The following is a 20,613-nucleotide window of genomic DNA, read 5'->3' as shown; positions in this document are numbered from 1 at the left end:
TATTACAAAAATATCATTTATTCCTTGTAGAAAGAGTAAAAACTCATATGTAGGAATAATAACTTGTAATATGGAACTGTAGCTCTAGAACTGGCCCTAATGTTCTGCCTGTCAGTATGAGTTTGTGGTCCGAACCGCTGTCCAGTGTTGTATGCTCTTCGTTTTCCCCCTCACTTAACGTACTCACACACTACTCCACCCCCGTCCCGCCTGGCTAGTGTGCAGTGGTGTAACACTTGGCTACTGTCCGTCCTCCAGGCCACCAGCATGCCACAGTGGACGCCACGGTCTCAGTACCCTGATAACGTTTTTATACCCCTGTGTTTACCTGTTGTACCTTCAGTTTGTAGCGTCACTTCTACTGTTCTTTGATTGAAACCTTGTTTTCTGCTGTACTAAATGAGTAATACTAATTATTATTGGAATATTATTTAATAATCAGTATGTGCTTATAGACTTTACCTCACTCACTTTTTTAAGCGCCTATCCAATCAGGGTCACGGAAGGGTGCTGGAGCCTATCCCAGCTTTTCAATGGGCGCAAGGCACACAGTAACACCCTGGACGGGGAGCCAGTCCATTGCAAGGCAGACACACACACACACACACTCATACACATTCACCTATAGGGAAATTCAGTGTCTCCAATTAACCTGACTGCATGTTTTTGGACTGTGGGAGGAAACCCACGCAGTGCTACCCACTTAGCCACCGTGCCACCCAACACGCTACCTTTCGAATAATTTTCATTTTTATTACAGCTTATACCGACTAATTTCTTTATTAAAATAAAAGGACTAGAGAGGTGGCACAAAAGAACTAGAATTATCATACTTTCTTTTTTTTTAACTGGGTTCCTCTCGGGACGCTAGAGGCCCAGTACGGCCCACATTCTAATTTTAGTGGCCCAGCTTTTGTGGAGGGTGGTAGTAAATGGGTCTTCATAAAATGTAGAAGACAGTTTGAGTGCACAGAGTGCTGAAAGTGGCAGGTTGCATGAAACAGTGTTAGAATGCCAGACGCCACTACTTTTGTTTTTGACAAATGTTTGAGAGAGCAGTGCACAGCAGCATCTTTGTACAGACCATGAGGCCATCAGGGACCTCCTGGATTGTCCCTCTTTTATTTCCCAATCGGGACATACACTGACTAGGCATAACATTATGACCACTGACAGGTGAAGTGAATAACACTGATTATCTCTTCATCACTGCACCTGTTAGTGGGGGCGATATATTAGGCGGCAAGTGAACATTTTATCCTCAGAGTTGATGTTAGAAGCAGGAAAATTATTATGAGGGCCAAATTGTGATGTCTAGACGACTGGGTCAGAGCATCTCCAAAACTGCAGCTCTTGTGGGGTGTGTCCCGGTCTGCAGTGGTCCAAGGAAGGAACAGTGGTAAACCGACGACAGGGTCATGGGCGGCCAAGGCTCATTGATGCACGTGGGGAGCGAAGGCTGGCCCGTGTGGTCCGATCCAACAGACGAACTGCTGTAGCTCAAATTGCTGAAGAGGTTCATGCTGGTTCTGATAGAAAGGTGTCAGAATACACAGAGCATCGCAGTTGCAGGGCTGTTTTGGCAGCAAAAGGGGGACCAACACAATATTAGGAAGGTGGTCATAATGTTATGCCTTATCTGTGTATCTTCCAACTTGTGCCATGTTCAGACCAGTCCTGGACGATGCATTCCATCAAACAAAGTCAGTCGTGTTTGTGTGGATGCCTGGTCATCTGTGCCACCCAAGCACTCCACATTTTGTATCTGTGAGGGCTGTAAATTGTCTAAACATTAACAAACATTGATAAAGCCAGTTAGAAAGCTCATTATTTATCAGAACAGTCTGAGGTTTCAGCTGTTTATTTAACAAGGAGGTGAGTACTGGACAGCCAGTATTACTATTATTAAAGCTTAATAATGTAGGTGGTTAGTTGTGTTGTCGCAGTCCCAACATGTTTTGGTCAGCAAATTGAAATTCCTTTAAATGAGATTCACTCCATCAGAGATTTTGCATTGCAAACACCCTGCGAAACTTCAAACTTTATTCATTTACATCAAAGTCCGAAACTATCGCTGCTTTGTTGTGTCGCAGCAAGACCTCACTTCAGCAGGACGAGGAGATATTTTAGTCTCACGAGACTCCATCAGAGCTGTATGATTAGATGTGAACAATTTCCTTTCTTTTGACTGGAGTGGAACTGGACCCACCAGATAATTCAGAAATAATCCTAAAGTAGCTTAATAATATAAAACTGAACACACACACACACACACACACACACACACACATATACAGTATATACAGTATATAAAACGCAAAACAAATAACATTAGCATGAAACACAGATTCCTGCCGTGAATGTCATAGATATGACAGCATGGCGTTACACAAAGAAACAAACAAACAAACTGGACCCACCCATCTTTCAGCATTTAGCAGACACTTTTTACAAGTTTCGTCTTTTCTCCTGAAATTGAGCAAGAAAAACTTCCTCTAAAAGCCAAGTCTTTGGAACATTCAACTTGTGAGTGATATGCTTTGTGGAAACAGTTTAGGGAAGGCCCTTTTCTGTTTTAACCTTAGCATAAAGCAAGGTCCATGAAGATGGTTTGATGAGTTCAGTGTGCGGGAACTCCTGACCTTAAACATACTGAGCACTTCTGTGATAAAGTGGAAGTGCTGTAATGACAAACAGTATTTAATAATAATAATATTTGGAAAATAATGGTACATTAAGTATTGTGTTACTAAGTTAGAATGTGTTTATAAGTCTGGGACACTGCATATGCTTTAAATGCGCTCATTTTTAAGATTTTTCGTCTTTTCTCCTGGAATTGAGCATGAAAAACTTCCTCTAAAACTGGAAGAGATAAATTAAGCAAGCTAAGCAACCTACGTAAGCGAGCCAAGTCTTTGGAACATTCAACTTCTGAATTATATGCGTTGTGGAAACAGTTTAGGGAAGGCCCTTTTCTGTTTTAGCCTTAGCATAAAGCAAGGTCCATAAAGATGGTTTGATGAGTTCAGCGTGTGGGAACTCCTGGCCTTAAACATACTGAGCACTTCTGTGATAAAGTGGAAGTGCTGTAATGACAAACAGTATTTAATAATAATAATTATATTTGGAAAATAGTATTTTAAAATGGTACACTATGGATTATGTTACCAAGTTAGTGTGTATTGGGCAGTTTGGGAAACTGCATAAGCTTTAAATGCGCTCATTTTTAAGAAAAACTTCCTCTAAAACTGGAAGAGTTAAATTTACCAACCTAAGTAAACAAACCAAGTCTTTGGAACATTCAACTTGTGAATTATATGCGTTGTGGAAACAGTTTAGGGAAGGCCCTTTTCTGTTTTAGCCTGACTGTAACCTTGTGTATAAAGCAAGGTCTATAAAGATGGTTTGATGTGTTCAATGTGCGGGAACTACTGACCTTAAACATACTGAGCACTTCTGTGATAAAGTGAAAGTGCTGTAAGGGAAACAGTATTTAATAATTACAGTATTTGGAAAATAGTATTTTAAAATAGTACACTATGAATTGTGTTACTAAGTTAGTGTTGTATTGGTCAGTTTGGGATGTTTCATGTGCTTCAATTGGGCTTATTTTATCATGGCAGGACCATCAAAGCTTCAATAACTATTTAGATGTCTTTGCTGACCAGTTACTACAGAGATCGGCTTCGATTGTAGGAACTTACGGTTCAGGAACTGTTTTTCCTGAACTGTCTATACATGCAAACGAGCGCTGACCTCCACCGGCGGATGTGTGCATTTATCAGACCCAAATTCGTATTGCGCAGCTAGAGGTGAAATTCATGGACCGGCGCAAGACGGACGAAAGCGGAAGCATTTGCCAAGAATGTTTTCATTAATCAAGAACGAAAGTCGGAGGTTCGATGTCCCTGTTTATTATCTAAAGACGTTAACTGCCTGTAAAAAACAAGCAGAGAAGAAAAAGAAAACCTTTTATGTGAAATAAATCATGACCTTTTTTCCGGCTCTGTATTATTAAGCTTTAACGCAATTAATGTTTCACTTCTATCTCAGCTGTACCTGCTTTTGGTCAGTCACTCGCATGCTTCTAAAATGTGTGTGTGTGTGTTAGTGCCACTTATTTTCATCACATTGTGAGGATGACCCCAAAGCATTTCTAACTCGCCTCTCTGCATGTGCTCTCTCTCAGTCCGCAGTGCCAGCGCCTACCTTCTCCATGCCAGTCACAGTGCCCGTGTCCAGTCAGAGCCCTCTGCCCTTCAGCAATCACAGCAGCCTTGTTACAGCCTCCTTTGTCACCTCCACGCTCACAGACCCGCGCCTGCTGTCACCTCAGCAACCACAGCTCCAGAGGAACACCGTGTCCCCCGGCCTGCCACAGAGACCAGCCAGCGCAGGTAAGACGCGGCGGGGTGGACGAGGTGTTCGAGTGAGATACACTGGGCGATCTTTCTACATAGACGCATTTTACGTCATCCTACGCTCCCGAGAAGAGGGCGTGTCTAAATTCTTAAATTCTTAGCTTCATTAAAATGCTCCTACTGAGGCGCCTTAATTCTGAGTGATGATCTGACTGGATAACGAGGGAGCGTCAGACGCCTCCTCAGCGCTGAAGGCAATCTCATGGCGGACGAATATAATGTGGAGCAACCAATGGAGTTCTTTTCAAATGTAAATAAATTCCCATCGATTTTTAATCTGTATAAAGGTGTAATTATACAAGGGATGTTTTAGCTTTTGTGGCTCGGCCCATAAAGCGAGGTCTCTTAAATTAGGGTTTGAGACATATGGGGATGTAGCCTGCACAAATCCCTAACCTCAAGCCTGTTAGTGGAGTCGAGGCAACCATAAAAAGAGATAAGGGTATCATGGTGTGGTGTTCTCATACTTATGTGTGATAAGTGTGTGTGTGTGTGTGTGTGTTTAAGAATGCTTAACAATTTATCCCACACTTGTTTACTCTCTTTCAACCTTTCACCCTCAGGTGCCCTTCTGGGAGGTGACCTGAACAACTCAAACGGTGCATGTCCCAGTCCAGTGGGTGAGTGACCTTTGTTCGTTTGTAAATCTACCCCGTCCAAAAGCTCTTCTCTCTTTATTCCTTTTCACTTCCACGCCAAGCCAGTGCCGTGCCAGAGTGGTGCTGGTTTCCACTGTTTAACCAGGGCAGTGTTAGTTTAACAGCTAAGCTCCAGAACTAGTTAGTGTAAGGTGAGCGTTATGTAATCATCTGTTGATTTTATATATACAGTCATGTGAAAAAGTTAGGACACCCCATGAGAACCTTTGTCTTTTTGAACATATTTAAACATACGGACATTTGAGCTTCATTTGAACAGTATTGAGAGATGGAGCTTATATAACTAAACAAATAAAACTGAAAAAATTACTTTTAAACTTTTTAAAAATGGAAAAAGTTAGGACACCCTATGCCTGATTCTAATTTTAGACATTTTAGGTAGTAATAAATGTGGGGGTGTCCTAACTTTTTCCTCACCATAAATTTCTATTTTTGTGTTTAAAAGTAATTTTTAACATTTTTGTTGTTTAGTTATTTAAGCTCCATAAGCTCTCAGTACTGTTCAAATGAAGCTCGAATGTCCATATATTTAAATATGCTCAAAAAGACAAAGGTTCTCATGAGGTGTCCTAACTTTTTCACATGAAAATAGATTCTTTCCATTACCATTATTATTGATCATTAGATCCTGAACTCCAGTTACTCTTAAGTTGCCCCTCTGATCATGTAGGTTTCCACCAGGTACTCCAGTGTCCTTTCACCTGTATTGACCGGTTCAGATTGTGTGTGTGAGTGTGTTTTAATACCACCTAAGAATGTATGAATAAGTGATATTTGATGCCCCAAAATGGTTTGGCATCTCATCCAGGTCATTTAATCCGGCTCCGACATAATGGTTATCCCCAACCGTTTGTCTGGTGTTACTCTACCTTTATGCATTTGAGATCTGAGTTCGAATCTCAGTAGTGCTATCGACTGACCAATCCTCTACACATACTCTACATGATTGGCTATGCTGGGTAGGGGGTTATGGTCGAAGCCCTGCGATATACTGGTGCCCTGTCCAGGGTATTCCTGCCTTGAGTTTGCTTTCTCAACGAAGCTAGTACATTTGTTGAAATTGAAGTGGAATAAAACGAATATCACTATAAATAGCTTGGTGCCACCTTAATCCCTTTCATCACATAGTTGTGGACCAGCAGCTTTTTCTTGCTGGTCTGGAACCTACTCGGAAAGACAGGAGGACTTGGTTCACCTGGACATTGATAAAGGACTGAAAGTAGAACACTAGTAGAGCACAGAAATCAATACAGTGGCAGTGATAGATAGCTTAATGGTTTAGGTACTGGACTTGAATCAGAAGGTTGCTGGTACAAGCCCCACCACTGCCGATCTGCCACAGTCAGAGCCCTGAGCAAGGCCCTCAGCACTCAGTTGTTGAGTTGGGATAAAAGCGTCCGCCATTAAAAGTAAAAGCCGAGGACCAGAGCCGATCTCACAGCACATGTCTTTCCCCCATTTGACACGTTCACAGTTGCACACACACCTGCCAGTACCCTAACAGCTGAGGGCCACATGACACCCCAAGCTTGTAAACAGCGCGGCCCGGGGGATCACGGGGACGTGCAGGGTGAACCAAATGACAAACCTGAATGACATGAATGGTGTGGACCATCAACATTTCAGTGCCGCTTCCCTATCCTGTTCCCTCTCAGCTGTTCCCCATATCTCACTTGTCTGCGAGCACAGAAAGTCCAGCGCTAGCCTGGCCAAGAGCCTCTTCTCACATCTAGCCTTGACACACTGGAACAGCTGGAAGGTGAAGCTTGTGCTCATCAAAGAGCAAATGGTGGTGGTTTACCGGTCGAGATGTTCAGCGACTGTCTCTACACTCACTGTCCATTTTATCAGCTCCACTTACCACATAGAAGCACTTTGTAGTTCTACAATTACTGAGTGGAGTTTTTAAACACCTCACTGTCACTGAGAATAGTCCACCAACCAAAAATATCCAGCCAACAGCGCCCCGTGGGCAGCGTCCTGTGACCACTGATGACGGTCTAGAAGATGACCGACTCAAACAGCAGCAATGGATGATCGATCGTCTCTGACTTTACATCTACAAGGTGGACCGACTAGGTAGGAGTGTCTCATAGAGTGGACAGTGAGTGGACACGGTATTTAAAAACTCCAGCAGCGCTGCTGTGTTTGATCCACTCATACCAGCACAACACACACTAACACAACACCACCATGTCAGTGTCACTGCAGTGCTGAGAATGATCCACCACCTAAATAATACCTGCTCTGTGGGGGTCCTGACCATTGAAGAACAGGGTGAAAGCAGGCTAAAACAGTATGTAGAGAAACAGATGGACTACAGTCAGTAATTGTAGAACTACAAAGTGCGTCCACATACTATTGCCCCTTTTCTTTCATTTTTCTATAATTTTGTACTACTTTTTTCTTACTACTAATTTTATTCCCATTATGTTTTTCTTATCTTTCTCGCTCTCACTTTTTCTTTCGCTTATCCTTTCTGCTTTTCTTAATTTTATCTTGTTCTTATCTTGTTTCTTTTTTATTTCTCTTATTTCCTTTTATTCTTTTTTAAATCTTCCTTTCCTTTAATGTTCCTCTGCCTCCATTCTCAGCTGTTGCTGTTGAGAAGGAGCTGAGGGAATGTCAGTATTGACGTCACTCCGCATTCCTGCCGTTCCCGGCGCCTGGCTGCAGTAATTGAACACTGGGGCGAGTGTACAGGAACAGGGAGAGCGAGAGGGCTCGTACACATACAGTGCTGTGAAAAAGTATAATCTATTTTTGCTCATTTCAGATCCTACAGCTACTTTTAATATTAAATAAAGATGCACGAGTAGACATAGGAACACAGGACTTATGGACATAGGAACACAGGACTTATGGACATAGGAACACAGGACTTATGGTGGAATTAGGTTAACGCCAGATCTAAAACGTTCCATTGTTGACTCATCAATCCACAGAATATCATCCCAAAAGTCCTGAGGGTCATCTTGATATTTTTGGGCCAATGGTAGACAAGCCTTTGTGTTTTGTTTGGACGGCAGTGATTTGTGCCTTGCAAGTTTTCCATGGATGACCAGCCTCTTTATTACTGTGGAATATTGTACATTGAGCTCATCTAATAAAAGTGAGGCCTGTAGTTCTTTACATGTTTGTCTGGGTTCTTTGGTGACCTTCTGGATTAGTCTAGATAGACAGACAGAGAGAAAGAGAGAAAGAAAGAGTGATAGATAGACAGACAGTGATAGATCAATAGATAGATAGATAGACAGACAGACAGATAGATAGATCAATAAATAGACAGACAGACAGACAGATTGATAGATCAATAGATAGACAGACACAGATAGATAGATAGATAGATAGATAGATAGATAGATAGATAGATAGATAGATAGATAGATAGATAGACACAGATATATATATAGATAGATAGATAGATAGATAGATAGATAGATAGATAGATAGACACAGATATATATATAGATAGATAGATAGATAGATAGATAGATAGATAGATAGATAGATAGATAGATAGATAGATAGATAGATAGACACAGATATAGATAGATAGATAGATAGATAGATAGATAGATAGATAGATAGATAGATAGATAGATAGATAGACACAGATATAGATAGATAGATAGATAGATAGATAGATAGATAGATAGATAGATAGATAGATAGATAGATAGATAGATAGACACAGATATATAGATAGATAGATAGATAGATAGATAGATAGATAGATAGATAGATAGATAGATAGATAGACACAGATATAGATAGATAGATAGATAGATAGATAGATAGATAGATAGATAGATAGATAGATAGATAGATAGACACAGATATAGATAGATAGATAGATAGATAGATAGATAGATAGATAGATAGATAGATAGATAGATAGATAGATAGATAGATAGACAGATAGACACAGATATATATAGATAGATAGATAGATAGATAGATAGATAGATAGATAGATAGATAGATAGATAGATAGACACAGATATATATAGATAGATAGATAGATAGATAGATAGATAGATAGATAGATAGATAGATGTTTAGATAGATAGATAGATAGATAGATAGATAGATGTTTAGATAGATAGATAGATAGATAGATAGATAGATAGATAGATAGATAGATAGACAGACACAGATATAGATAGATAGATAGATAGATAGATAGATAGATAGACATACACAGATAGAGAGAGAGAGAGAGAGAGAGAGAGAGAGAGAGAGAGAGAGAGAGAGAGAGAGAGATAGATAGATAGATAGATAGATAGATAGATAGATAGATAGATAGATAGATAGACAGACAGACAGACAGACAGACAGATTGATAGATCAATAGATAGATAGAGAGACAGATAGAACGCTATAGAAGTAAAAGAGCTACCGGAGAGGCTGCCGCTCGCGATGGCGTCTAGACTAGACGATGCGTTCTCAGTAAAATTTTGGTTAGGAAGGTTCCCCACTACTTAGTGGACCAAGTTTTCTCCATTTGTGGATACTGGCTCTCACTACAATGTGTTTGTAACCCTTTTTAGACTGATAAATTTAAGTGATATAGGCCCACGTAGGACTGAACAGCATTTTATCCTTAATGAAATGATCAAAATGAACTCATTACTTAAAAAAAACATTTTTTTTATTTGGGTATCTAAAATTAAAAGCAGTTCAAGCTGAAACATGTACACATGACATACAATAATAGAGGAAATTGGTAATATGGGTACTTTACTTTTTTCACAGCACTGTATTCACATGTTAAACCAGCACACAATGAACATAGATTCAAATCAAAATGCTTTAGCTTACTGGGAAAACAGGGAGCTTTTGGATTCACTGGTTCCGAGGGCAGTTCAGTGACTGTGCCCTTCTCGCCAGTGTTGCAGCTCTGCTCGCAATATGTTTCCACTTGACGCCAGTGACGCAGCCAACAAATGGCATTTGTGATGTCAGTGCCAAGTAACAGTGTTGTTCCTGTTGCCTCGTGAGTGGGCTGTACAAGGGGATTTGGGAACACCAAACTGCAAAACCTCTTTCATCTTCAATCCCTGGGTGATACATTCCTTTGCCTTAAGTGTTATCAGGCAGCTCTGTGTAAATATTGATGTTTATTTGACTCGTTTTATTGATTCTCCGGGGACTCACCACTGCTTTGTTCTGTTTCTGATCTATAATCTGACCTATAATAGTTTAACATACACCGATCAACCATAACATTAAAACCACCTCCTTGTTTCTTCACTCACTGTCCATCTTATCAGCTCCACTTACCATATAGAAGCACTTTGTAGTTCTACAATTACTGACTGTAGTCCATCTGTTTCTCTGTTCTTCAATGGTCAGGACCACCACAGAGCAGGTATTATTTGAGTGGTGGATCATTCTCAGCACTGCAGTGACACTGACATGGTGGTGGTGTGTTAGTGTGTGTTGTGCTGGTATGAGTGGATAAGACACAGCAGCGCTGCTGGAGTTTTTAAACACCGTGTCCACTCACTGTCCACTCTATTAGACACTCCTACCTAGCTGGTCCACCTTGTAGATGTAAAGTCAGAGACGATCGCTCATCTATTGCTGCTGTTTGAGTCGGTCGTCTTCTAGACCTTCATCAGTGGTCACAGGACGCTGCCCACGGGGCGCTGTTGGCTGGATAAATTTGGTTAGTGGACTATTCTCAGTTCAGCAGTGACAGTGAGGTGTTTAAAAACTCCAGCAGCGCTGCTGTGTCTGATCCACTCATACTAGCATAACACACACTAACACACCACCACCATGTCAGTGTCACTGCAGTGCTGAGAATGATCCACCACCTAAATAATACCTGCTCTTTGGTGGTCCTGTGGGGGTCGTGACCATTGAAGAACAGCATGAAAGGGGGCTAACAAAGCATGCAGAGAAACAGATGGACTACAGTCAGTAATTGTAGAACTACAAAGTGTTATGGCTGATCGGTGTAGATCCTGACTGTAATTAAATGTGTAATAGTGTGTAACATTGATTATAGTATTGAGTTTCAAGCATCATTTCTTATAAAAATGCTGTAATTATTGAATTAACTGTGTGTCTGTAAGCACATTTATAAGCAGTTAATGTTCAAGCCCACGACCTCTGAGACTCGGGTTTGAGTTCAAGCGTTTTAAAAGCTCTCCGTTGATGCGTGAGCTTCAGAGCAGCCCTCCTCATCCAGCGCGCTGTCACGTAGGTGTCAGAGGTTGCGAGTGTATTGATGAATTCAACCCTTCTTAATTGGGTGTGTGGGGGAATGGGAGAAAAATGATTCTATATAGTATAAGGCACTCTATTTAATGTTACTGTATGTGTTCTTTGATCAGAAATCTGAATCTTTAATGAGATTGTTTATGTGAAGTGGAAGCTACAATACTGACAGCTAATGTTTATGAATGTCCCATGTTGGTTGAGTGTTTTTAAACTGGAAAACAGAGTTCTGTTTCCCTCCGGGACTTTAATGAGCTCTGGGAAAACCCCAGTCTGCTCTCACTGTCCCTTTGGTCAGTTTTATGGAAAACACTGCCCTCTAGTACAAGTAAAGTACAAACGTGTATTTGTAAAATCCAAAAGTAAGTCATAACCTTAGAAAAAAATCAGTAAAGTAAACTGTTTCCAGTTTTACGTACATGTCCAGTCTTCATATAGAAGAATAATAATAAAAATAACATATTTGTTATATATACAAATACACGTGTTGTTTGGAAGCTGGGGTCAGAGCGCAGAGTCAGCCATTGTACAGAGCCCCTAGAGCTGAGAGGGTTATCGAACCCAGGACCCAGGACAGTGCTACCCACTTAGCCACCGTGCTGCCACGATAGACAGAGACAGACAGACAAGACAGATCAGTAGATAGATTGAGAGACAGATCAGACAGACATAGATAGATAGATAGCGAGACAGACAGACAGACAGACAGACAGACAGACAGACAGATAGACAGAACGCTATAGAATACGAAGCTACCGGAGAGGCTGCCGCTCACGATGGCGTCTAGACTAGACGATGCGTTCTTAGTAAAATCTTTGTAGGCCTGAGAAGGTTCACTACTTCTTAGTGGACCAAGTTTTCTCCATTTGTGGATTCTGGCTCTCACTACAATGTGTTTGTAACTTTGGCACTTTATTAAAGGTTACTGTATGTGTTCTTTTTACTCACTGATCAGAAATCTGAATCTTTAATGAGATTTTTTATGGGAAGTGGAAGCTACAATACTGACAGCATGTCCCCAAACTAATGGTTATGAATGTCCCATGTTGACTGAGTGTCTGACTGGGGTCAGAGCGTAGGGTCAGCCATTGTACAGAGCCCCTGGAGCCAAGAGGGTTAAGCGCCTTTCTCAGGGGCCCAACAGTGGCTGCGTGGCAGAGCTGGGATTTAAACTCTCAACCTGATGGTCCAAAGCTCTACCCACTAGGCTACCACTGCCCCCTATGGGGCGGCACGGTGGCTAAGTGGGTAGCACCGTCGCCTCACAGCAAGAAGGTCCCGGGTTCGATCCCCAGGTGGGGCGGTCTGGGTCCTTTCTGTGCGGAGTTTGCATGTTCTCCCCGTGTCTGCGTGGATTTTCTCCGGGAGCTCCGGTTTAAGATAAGATAAGATAAGATTCCTTTATTGATCCCCATGGGGGAAATTCGAGTGTTACAGCAGCTCCAGTTTAAGTACAGTAAATAGAGTGAATAAAATACAGTAGGATAAAATAAAAAATAAGGAAATTATAGAAAAGTTATACAACAGTATGGTAATTACAACAATATAATAAAAACACTATATATTTACTATATGTTCTATATTCACTATATAATCTATATGTAAATATATACATATGTGTTTCCTCCCACAGTCCAAAAACATGCAAGTGAGGTGAACTGGAGACACTAAATTATCCATAAATCTTGTGTAATGAATAACTACCGTTCCTGTCATGAATGTAAGCAAAGTGTAAAACATGACGTTAAAACTTCCCACTATAAGGTTGTAAATGTCTCGCTGCACCAGCACAGGACAAAAAACTAGGTAGCATCAATCCACCAGTTGATGCCATAAAAGAGTAACAGGTTGCGTAAACAGGTATTAACTTTGCAAAACTGAGCAAGTGTTGTTCTGAGATGCAAACGAGGTGGTGGGATGAAATGTGGCCAGTCTGTGCTTTCTTCCTGCTGTGCAAATATTCACCCAGTGCGTTTTTCCTGCTCGGACCCGAAACAGTACAGGCGTCCACAAGCGCGTGCGCAGCGGTTTAAACTTTGGAATGTTTACCTGTCGTCTGGACCGTGTATATGTAAGCCTGTATTGACTTCTCCTTCTTCTCCTCTCTCTCTGTAGCGAACGGTTACATCAGTGCCAGGGCCTCCCCAGGTCTCCTGTCCGTCTCAAACGGCAATATCATGGGAAAAGTCGTCCCGGCCAAATCGCCTCCTCCGTCCAGCCCTCAGATGGTGAACAGTCGTAAGCCGGACCTGCGCGTCATCACCTCGCAAAGCAAGAGCCTCATGCAGCTGGTGAGCAACGAGCAGACCAAATCACACACGTAGAAGTACAGCATCATCAACCATTCATTAAAGTACATTGATTTTAATACAGAAATCTTAGTACTGGTACATTTAGAAGCTTCTAAGAGGTCAGAAATGATATCCTGATGCACTGGGGTATAAGTACCTGGTGATACAGAGGCCGAATTTGCCTTTGTTGTTTATCATCGGGGGAATATTAGAGTCTACGTGTCTAAAATGCTTTCATCAAACCTCAACGGTAATTTTAGAGAGAAATGCGGTCCACACACACACACACACACACACACACACAGACACAGCAGTCTTACAGGCCGGCCAAAAAAACACGCACACACATGAAGGGTCAGCAGTCAGACCTGGTTACTGCCAGTGCTTGATGAAAGTTGAATGCATGATGCCACATATCCACAGTGTTTATGATACTTTCAAAACACACTACAGGTTCACACTACACGACTTTCTGAGCTGTCAGGTCGTTGTACAGTTCAGACTACACGACTGGATCTCTTGTAATCGGGAGTCTTTTAAGTCGTTGTGTATTTCACACTACACGACTGATCACCGATAGGGGGTTTCACGTCAACAAGTAGCGAGTGATCAAAGTTGTTTAAGCGCTGATATGCAGCGTAAAATCAAGTAGGAAAAATAAATGAATCAGAGTGGATTTGGCTACGCGACCAGCAGGGGGCGTCTGATCTGTAGTGAGCTGGAGGTTAATCAATATTTTTAGCAATGCAGCGTGGGTATTATGGTTCGGCGTGGTCAATAAGATCACAAAATACTGTAAAGCTTGTGTGTGTGCCGATGTATTCTGATAGAAACTATATTATGACCCTGTCCCCCTCACCACGTATCCTGCGTTCTCATTGGCTGTAGTTCAACATAGCACTCGCTGCCACTCGCAACCTGCTCGCGACGCCTTTCACGCTACAGGATTTTGAGTCGGCGACAGATCTGGATATTTAGCATGATAGATATTTTTCTTGAGTCTGCGAGCGATCGAGAGCCGAGTTTCGATCCCCGAGCGAACGCCGAGTTGCCTCCGAGCTGCCACATCTAGAGTGTCCATTGGGTGAGCGAAAATCAGGGCAAAAATCGTGTAGTGTGTGTACTAGGCATGAGTGATCCACAAATCGAAACCGCACCCAGTATTGACAGTTTATTCACATGCAGTTTTATATGAAATATATATTTAGTTTAAGTCATTAAAGCTTTGTGATGGCTGTCATGTGGAGACGTAAGAAGCAAAGCAAGTGAGCAAAAGAATAAAGCGGCTTCATTTAACTTTATTGTTTTCTTAATTAAAGTCTGAATAAAATCTCATTAAAGAGCTATCTACAATACAACCAGAGCTGCGTCCGAAATCGCATACTTCCATACTCAATAGTACGCGAAAGCAGTACGCGAGAGCGCTTAGTATGTCCGAATACGTAGTATACATATAGAGGTACGCGAGAAGTACCCGGCTGACCTACTTCTTGCGCAGCCATGTTTGAGTATGCAAACGATGCACACTTTTCGGCCCGCTAATGTATCCCATAATTCAACTGGAGCTGCGTAGGCGTTCGAAGCGGAAGAAGAAACAAGAAAGATGGCGGTAAACGGAGAGTCCTCTGTTTACACGTGTATGTAAGATAAACAAAATAGAAATGTTATTGCGTACGACCCTAAATAACGTTACGATTAGCGCAAAAAGACGATAAATATCCAAAATTTTGGCGAGTGGGGCTCGTAATGAGCACGGGGTCTGTAACTATGGTGATATTACGTCCTCACGTCATCATCTGACGTTGGTTAGATGGCGGACGTAGTACGTAGGGGTGTTGCGTGCATACTGCACACTTCAGTACTGAAAGCGCGTACTTCTTTACCGGCCGAGCGGTGCGTACTTCCTCCAATCTAGTACGTACTCTGTAAGTATGCGATTTCGGACGCAGCTCAGGTCTCTGTGTTTCACAGCTCACTAGTCACCATGTCGTATTTTCTTACAATTGTGTGCTAGATTTAGGGTGAAATTAAGCAGTTCAAGGTTTTGAGAATCAGTTTCTCCTTATACAGTTTCTGTCAACGTCTTATAAACAGTGACAAACTGGGTCAAAGTTCAGTCAGACTGAAGTGGTAAGAAGCACCCTGCAACCAGGTAAATGTGCCTCAAGTTCCATAGGAAACAATAACATGGCCAGAAGCGCACGAGCAGATTAGCCGAGTTTCATGTGAGAGCGGTCTTGGACGAATCATCGGAACGTTTTCTGCGGTCCGTTCATGCTACCCTCGCCTTTGGAGTTGTAATTTCCATTTCTCTTTTCGTTCACTCTCGCCCCTCGCAGACGGATGAGGAGCTGGAGTTGGTGACCGAGGTGAATACGACGATTTTTCTTGATTGTTCTGCTGTGAATCTGTGGTCAATTTTTGGTGAATGCAAGTGCCGTGAATGATTTATGATTTATTGTGTGTGCATATTGTCATTCTTGGTTTTTACACATGTGGTGGTCGTGTACCCCCCATTTTTCTTTCTTTATTTATTTTAGTTGCATGTTTATGTGGGTCAATTACAAGCCTATAAAAATGCCAGTTTAGTCTCTCTCAATGCATGTATACACAATAAACTGTCATTTATATAGGTTTGTCATGTACATACAGTATATACATACATTTACATTTACATTTTCGGCATTTAGCAGACACTTTTATCCAAAGCAGCTTACAGTACTGTCACAGTATATTGTCTAAGCAATTGAGGGTTAAGGGCCTTGCTCAGAGGCCCAACAGTGGCAACCTAGCAGTGGTGAGGCTTGAGCCAGCAACCTTTTAGATTACTAGTCCAGTACCCTAACCACTAGGCTACAACTGCCCTTTTGTTCCATATATGTATATACATACGTATATACGTACATACATATGCGCATTTTTTCTTCCTCAGCTGCCCTGTAGTTTAAGGGTTTAAGGGTTGCCGCAGCAGATCTGGTTCGGACACCAGACATGGCCCAGTTTTTACACCGAATGCCTTTCCTAAACCCAACGCTCATATTCTTATCCGGGCTTGGGCTCGCCACTGAAAGCTCGGCTGTTCGGCCATTCCCTCCCACGTGATTTGTCAGGCGTGGGAGTGGCAGTCCGCCTTTGTTTTTTATATTCGCCACCAATGTTGTGGAGTTTCCTGCCATTGTTTCTTGTTTCTGGATAACCTGAGTTGCCATCATTGGTGGATTGAGTAGCTGGTATTGGTGGCAGTTGTATTAGTTGTAGTTATTTTTTTAAGAATACAATATAGTTTCCTGCAATGGGTTCTTTTTTTTCACGTCTTGCAGGTACGGCACTTCACCTGCCGCTTCAGTAGCGAGACGTAGAGCCGCCCTGTTACACTGATAGACATGTGACTAGTCTAAATCAAGAGGCAATAATATATGTTACACTGAAAATAAAGTCTATTTAAATGTGTAAACAGCTCTAGAATAACATATGGTCGTGTTTATTTTACAATATGGACAAACATTTGAACAAACTTTGTAAGGTTACATAAGGGTGAAGTGCACTGTTGTGTTTGTCACCCTTATCAGGCACACAGGATCAAAGAGTAAAAGCAACTAAGCATAATTGATCAGTTTAGGGAGTTCTTGTTCTTGTACCTCCTGCCCTTTGTGTGTGTGGATGTGTGCAGGCATGCTGAGTTACCTCGTTTCAGACGGTGTGGTTTGTCATTTTACCTTAACCAGTCATGTCAAGCCAAACGGTTACCTGAAACGAAATTGCATGCCGGTCTTTGCCAGTCCTGTAGACCTGGGTTCAAATTCTGTGAGGATTTTTGCATGGTGTCTGCAGGTCTTCTGGTTTTCTGTATGAATTATGCAGGTTCTGATGCATGCATGGCACTAAGTATGCAGTAAGAGAAAGAGAACCAGAGACAGACTGAGAACCAGAAGGAGAGAGAACGAGTTCAAGTGCTGCTTGATTTTGGAGACAAAACACTTCACAACTATTTTATTCTGGCATTAAGCAAAAATGCAGAATCTTGTATGCTGGCAGACTTGACAGTTTCTCAGTAGAATTAAATCAATAAAACTATGCTGCTCGTTTAATCCATCGTTTATTGTACAGGCTGTTCCTGTTCTGTGCACAAAGGGTGTGATTTCTTTTGTGCACTAAGGTCAAACCCTTCATCTTTGTCTCCTTTTACCCAGAATGCTCAGCGGTTAGGAGCCTCCCAGGTGACCCAACCTCTCACTACTCCAGTAGTTTCCGTGGCAACGCCCAGCCTTCTGACCCCATTCTCTATGCCAACTGCCTACAACACAGGTAAGAGAGTGATGTCACATTCACATTCAGAGCGACTTACAGTACTGTGACAGTATACTGTCTAAGCAATTGAGGGTTAAGGGCCTTGCTCAAGGGCCCAACAGTGGCAACCTAGCAGTGGTGGGGCTGGAAGCAGCGACCTTTCGATTACTAGTCCAGTATCTTAACCACTAGGATACAACTGCCCTAGTGCCCTATTAACTGTCATTAATACTGGGGCTTGAGAATTTAAGACGTTAAAATGTTTTTGTTTAATCAGTTTGTAGGGTTTTGAATTTGTTGGCAAGAATGAGTATCTCTTTGTGAGGTCTATCAGTGCAAATCTGCAGCCACACCACCAAGGTCAATTCATCTTGCATAGACTAAACAAAAGGGATCTTATCAGAATGCCTTATTCGAATTATTTGACGTTATCCTGGTTAGAATTGCAGCAGGTCTGGTTCCACTGGGAAACACTGGGCACAAATGATACCCTGAAATACCCTAAACAGGGTGCCAGTCATTGCTGGTGGCATTCTTCGCTTTGGTTATCCTCTCTCTTTAGTCATAGCCAATCATGTCTGTGTAGATACCCGGCCGACTGATAGCCCCAGTGAGCATTGAACGTAATAATAGACCACTGAGATACCCAAGCACCCTCAGATTGGCTAATATGACACAAATTATTATGCAAACCTAACGTGACAATGGATGTGATTTCAAACGTATCTAATGTGATCTTTACAAAGAAACACATTCCTGTAATGGCGAAGAATTTACATGGAGGACTGGTGTTTAGGTAACACCATTTTGTTCCTTTGGTTGTTCCTGTATCTAGGGGTCTCACATACCTGAGAGCACTCATAAGTGCGTCCAAAACATTAAAAGTCATTTCTTTGTACTTTTTACTTCTCAGTAAAATCGAGTTTCAAGAGAATGAACAAATCGCAGTGGGTAGCACTGTCGCCTCACAGCAAGAAGGTCCTGGGTTCGATTCCCAGGCGGGACGGTCCGGGTCCTTTCTGTGTGGGGTTTGCATGTTCTCCCCGTGTTCGTGTGGGTTTCCTCCGGGTGCTCCGTTTTCCTCCCACAGTCCAAAGACGTGCAACTGAGGTGAATTGGAGATACAAAATTGTCCATGACTGTGTTTGATATAAACTTGTTTGATATGAACTGATGAATCTTGTGTAATGAGTAACAACCGTTCCTGTCACGAATGTAACCAAAGTGTAAAACATGATGGAAAAATCCTAATTAATAAACAAACAATCTGTAAATTGGGTTTGTATTTAATGCAATAATACTCTTCATATTGGGATTAATGCTTCAAAACGTATCCTATGGGGTGTTTCAATAATTTGACTCCCATGGGCCTTGATGAGAACTGGCAACTAATCAGAACTTGCATGTGATGGGATAACAAAGTAAGACAGTTACTTCATGTGTGCAAGTCATGGAACATTTGGTAGAACACTAGGTACTGTTAGAACTGGCCCAGCATCTGTTCCAGTGCTTGTATAAATTGCTGAAGCTGCATTTTATCAGATGTTCCATATTTTTCTGATCTAATGCAGTCACATTTTTATTCTGTGAATGGGTTTCCTTTGCAGACGAGCGGCCTGAACGAGCTGATGTTTAACCTTTACATTTAATATATTATGATTACGATCCTAAATTCTTTTTACCCCCCTCTGTCTGGTCTGTAAATGACTTCGAATGGAACCTTTTTGAATAACATTGATTCTGCACTGGTTACCACTATTTAAAACAAAACTTGGAAACAGAATACATCTGCATTCATCTCCACCTTTCCCACCCCTCTCTCTGTAGAGTACCAGCTGACGAGCGCAGATCTCACAGCCCTCCAGGCTTTCACACCGCAGGGTGCACTGTTGCAGAGCAACGTGACCACTTGGCAACAGCAGCAGCAGCCGCAGCAGCACCCATCCATATCTCAGCAACAACAGCAGCAACCACAACAGATCAGCCTGGCCTCCCTCAGTAACCTTGTGTAAGTTCTGCATGGATAGTCGTGCACACCATCATGCACTAACACACACTAACTGCACCTGCGATGGCCTGACCACTGACCCACAGACACTAGTTTCACTTCCTGCTCACTGCAGCAGCGTTACAGCCGGGCAGTTTGATAAACCGCAGCCCCTTTACTAGCGAGCTACGATTATTAGTATCAGAGATGCTTCTCGAACATTTGCTGTGGATGTAAACGCCCACAAGCTCGAGCATTTTCATAGGATTATTAGTATTATTAATGGATAATTTAGGCACATTTTTACATTGATGATAAACTGACTGATGGTGGAGATCTGGCTTCTGTGCCCCTTACCACAGTATCTAGATCACGTGGGCTATGCTGTGGACTGGCGGAAAACGCCACCGCATAACTCAATACATTGTGGACCAGTGCTTTACATGATTTTCTTGTAAAATTGATAGAATATAGCAGAGGCTAGGGCTGGGCGATGTCGCAAAAAATTAAATCTTGATTAAATTCAAATTTATTAACGATTCTCGATTCAGATTGCGTTTTTTTTGTTTGTTCTTGTATAATGCAATTGAGTAAAAAAAAACCCACAAATTTCTTTTTTTTTTTGCATTTTAATTTAAAAGACTGCAGAAGTGCAAAAATAGTAACAGCACCACCTATAATTATTACATTGTGCAAATAATGGTTGCTTTTAAATAGCCTTTTAAGGGACTGAACTG

General features: G+C 41.9%; 1 protein-coding gene across 7 annotated transcripts in view; it reads left to right on the top strand.

The window, feature by feature from the left end:
• The window catches only part of mef2d (myocyte enhancer factor 2d), a 106,583-nt gene that overhangs the window by 72,298 nt on the left and 13,672 nt on the right, over positions 1-20,613 (top strand). For 5 of the 7 annotated variants that reach the window (XM_062992464.1, XM_062992463.1, XM_062992460.1 and 2 more), the window contains 6 exons: positions 4,190-4,397; positions 4,985-5,041; positions 13,427-13,602; positions 15,942-15,971; positions 17,793-17,907; positions 19,717-19,897. In XM_062992464.1, the coding sequence (XP_062848534.1) occupies positions 4,190-4,397; positions 4,985-5,041; positions 13,427-13,602; positions 15,942-15,971; positions 17,793-17,907; positions 19,717-19,897 (767 nt within the window). The remainder of the gene's footprint in view (positions 1-4,189; positions 4,398-4,984; positions 5,042-13,426; positions 13,603-15,941; positions 15,972-17,792; positions 17,908-19,716; positions 19,898-20,613) is intronic. The other 2 variants (XM_062992465.1, XM_062992462.1) reach the window with 1 other exon arrangement.

The sequence above is a fragment of the Trichomycterus rosablanca genome, chromosome 3, assembly GCF_030014385.1.
Source record: "Trichomycterus rosablanca isolate fTriRos1 chromosome 3, fTriRos1.hap1, whole genome shotgun sequence".
Lineage (NCBI taxonomy): Eukaryota > Metazoa > Chordata > Actinopteri > Siluriformes > Trichomycteridae > Trichomycterus > Trichomycterus rosablanca.
Note: the sequence above shows the minus strand (reverse complement) of the source record. Positions and strands in the feature narration are given on the sequence as shown.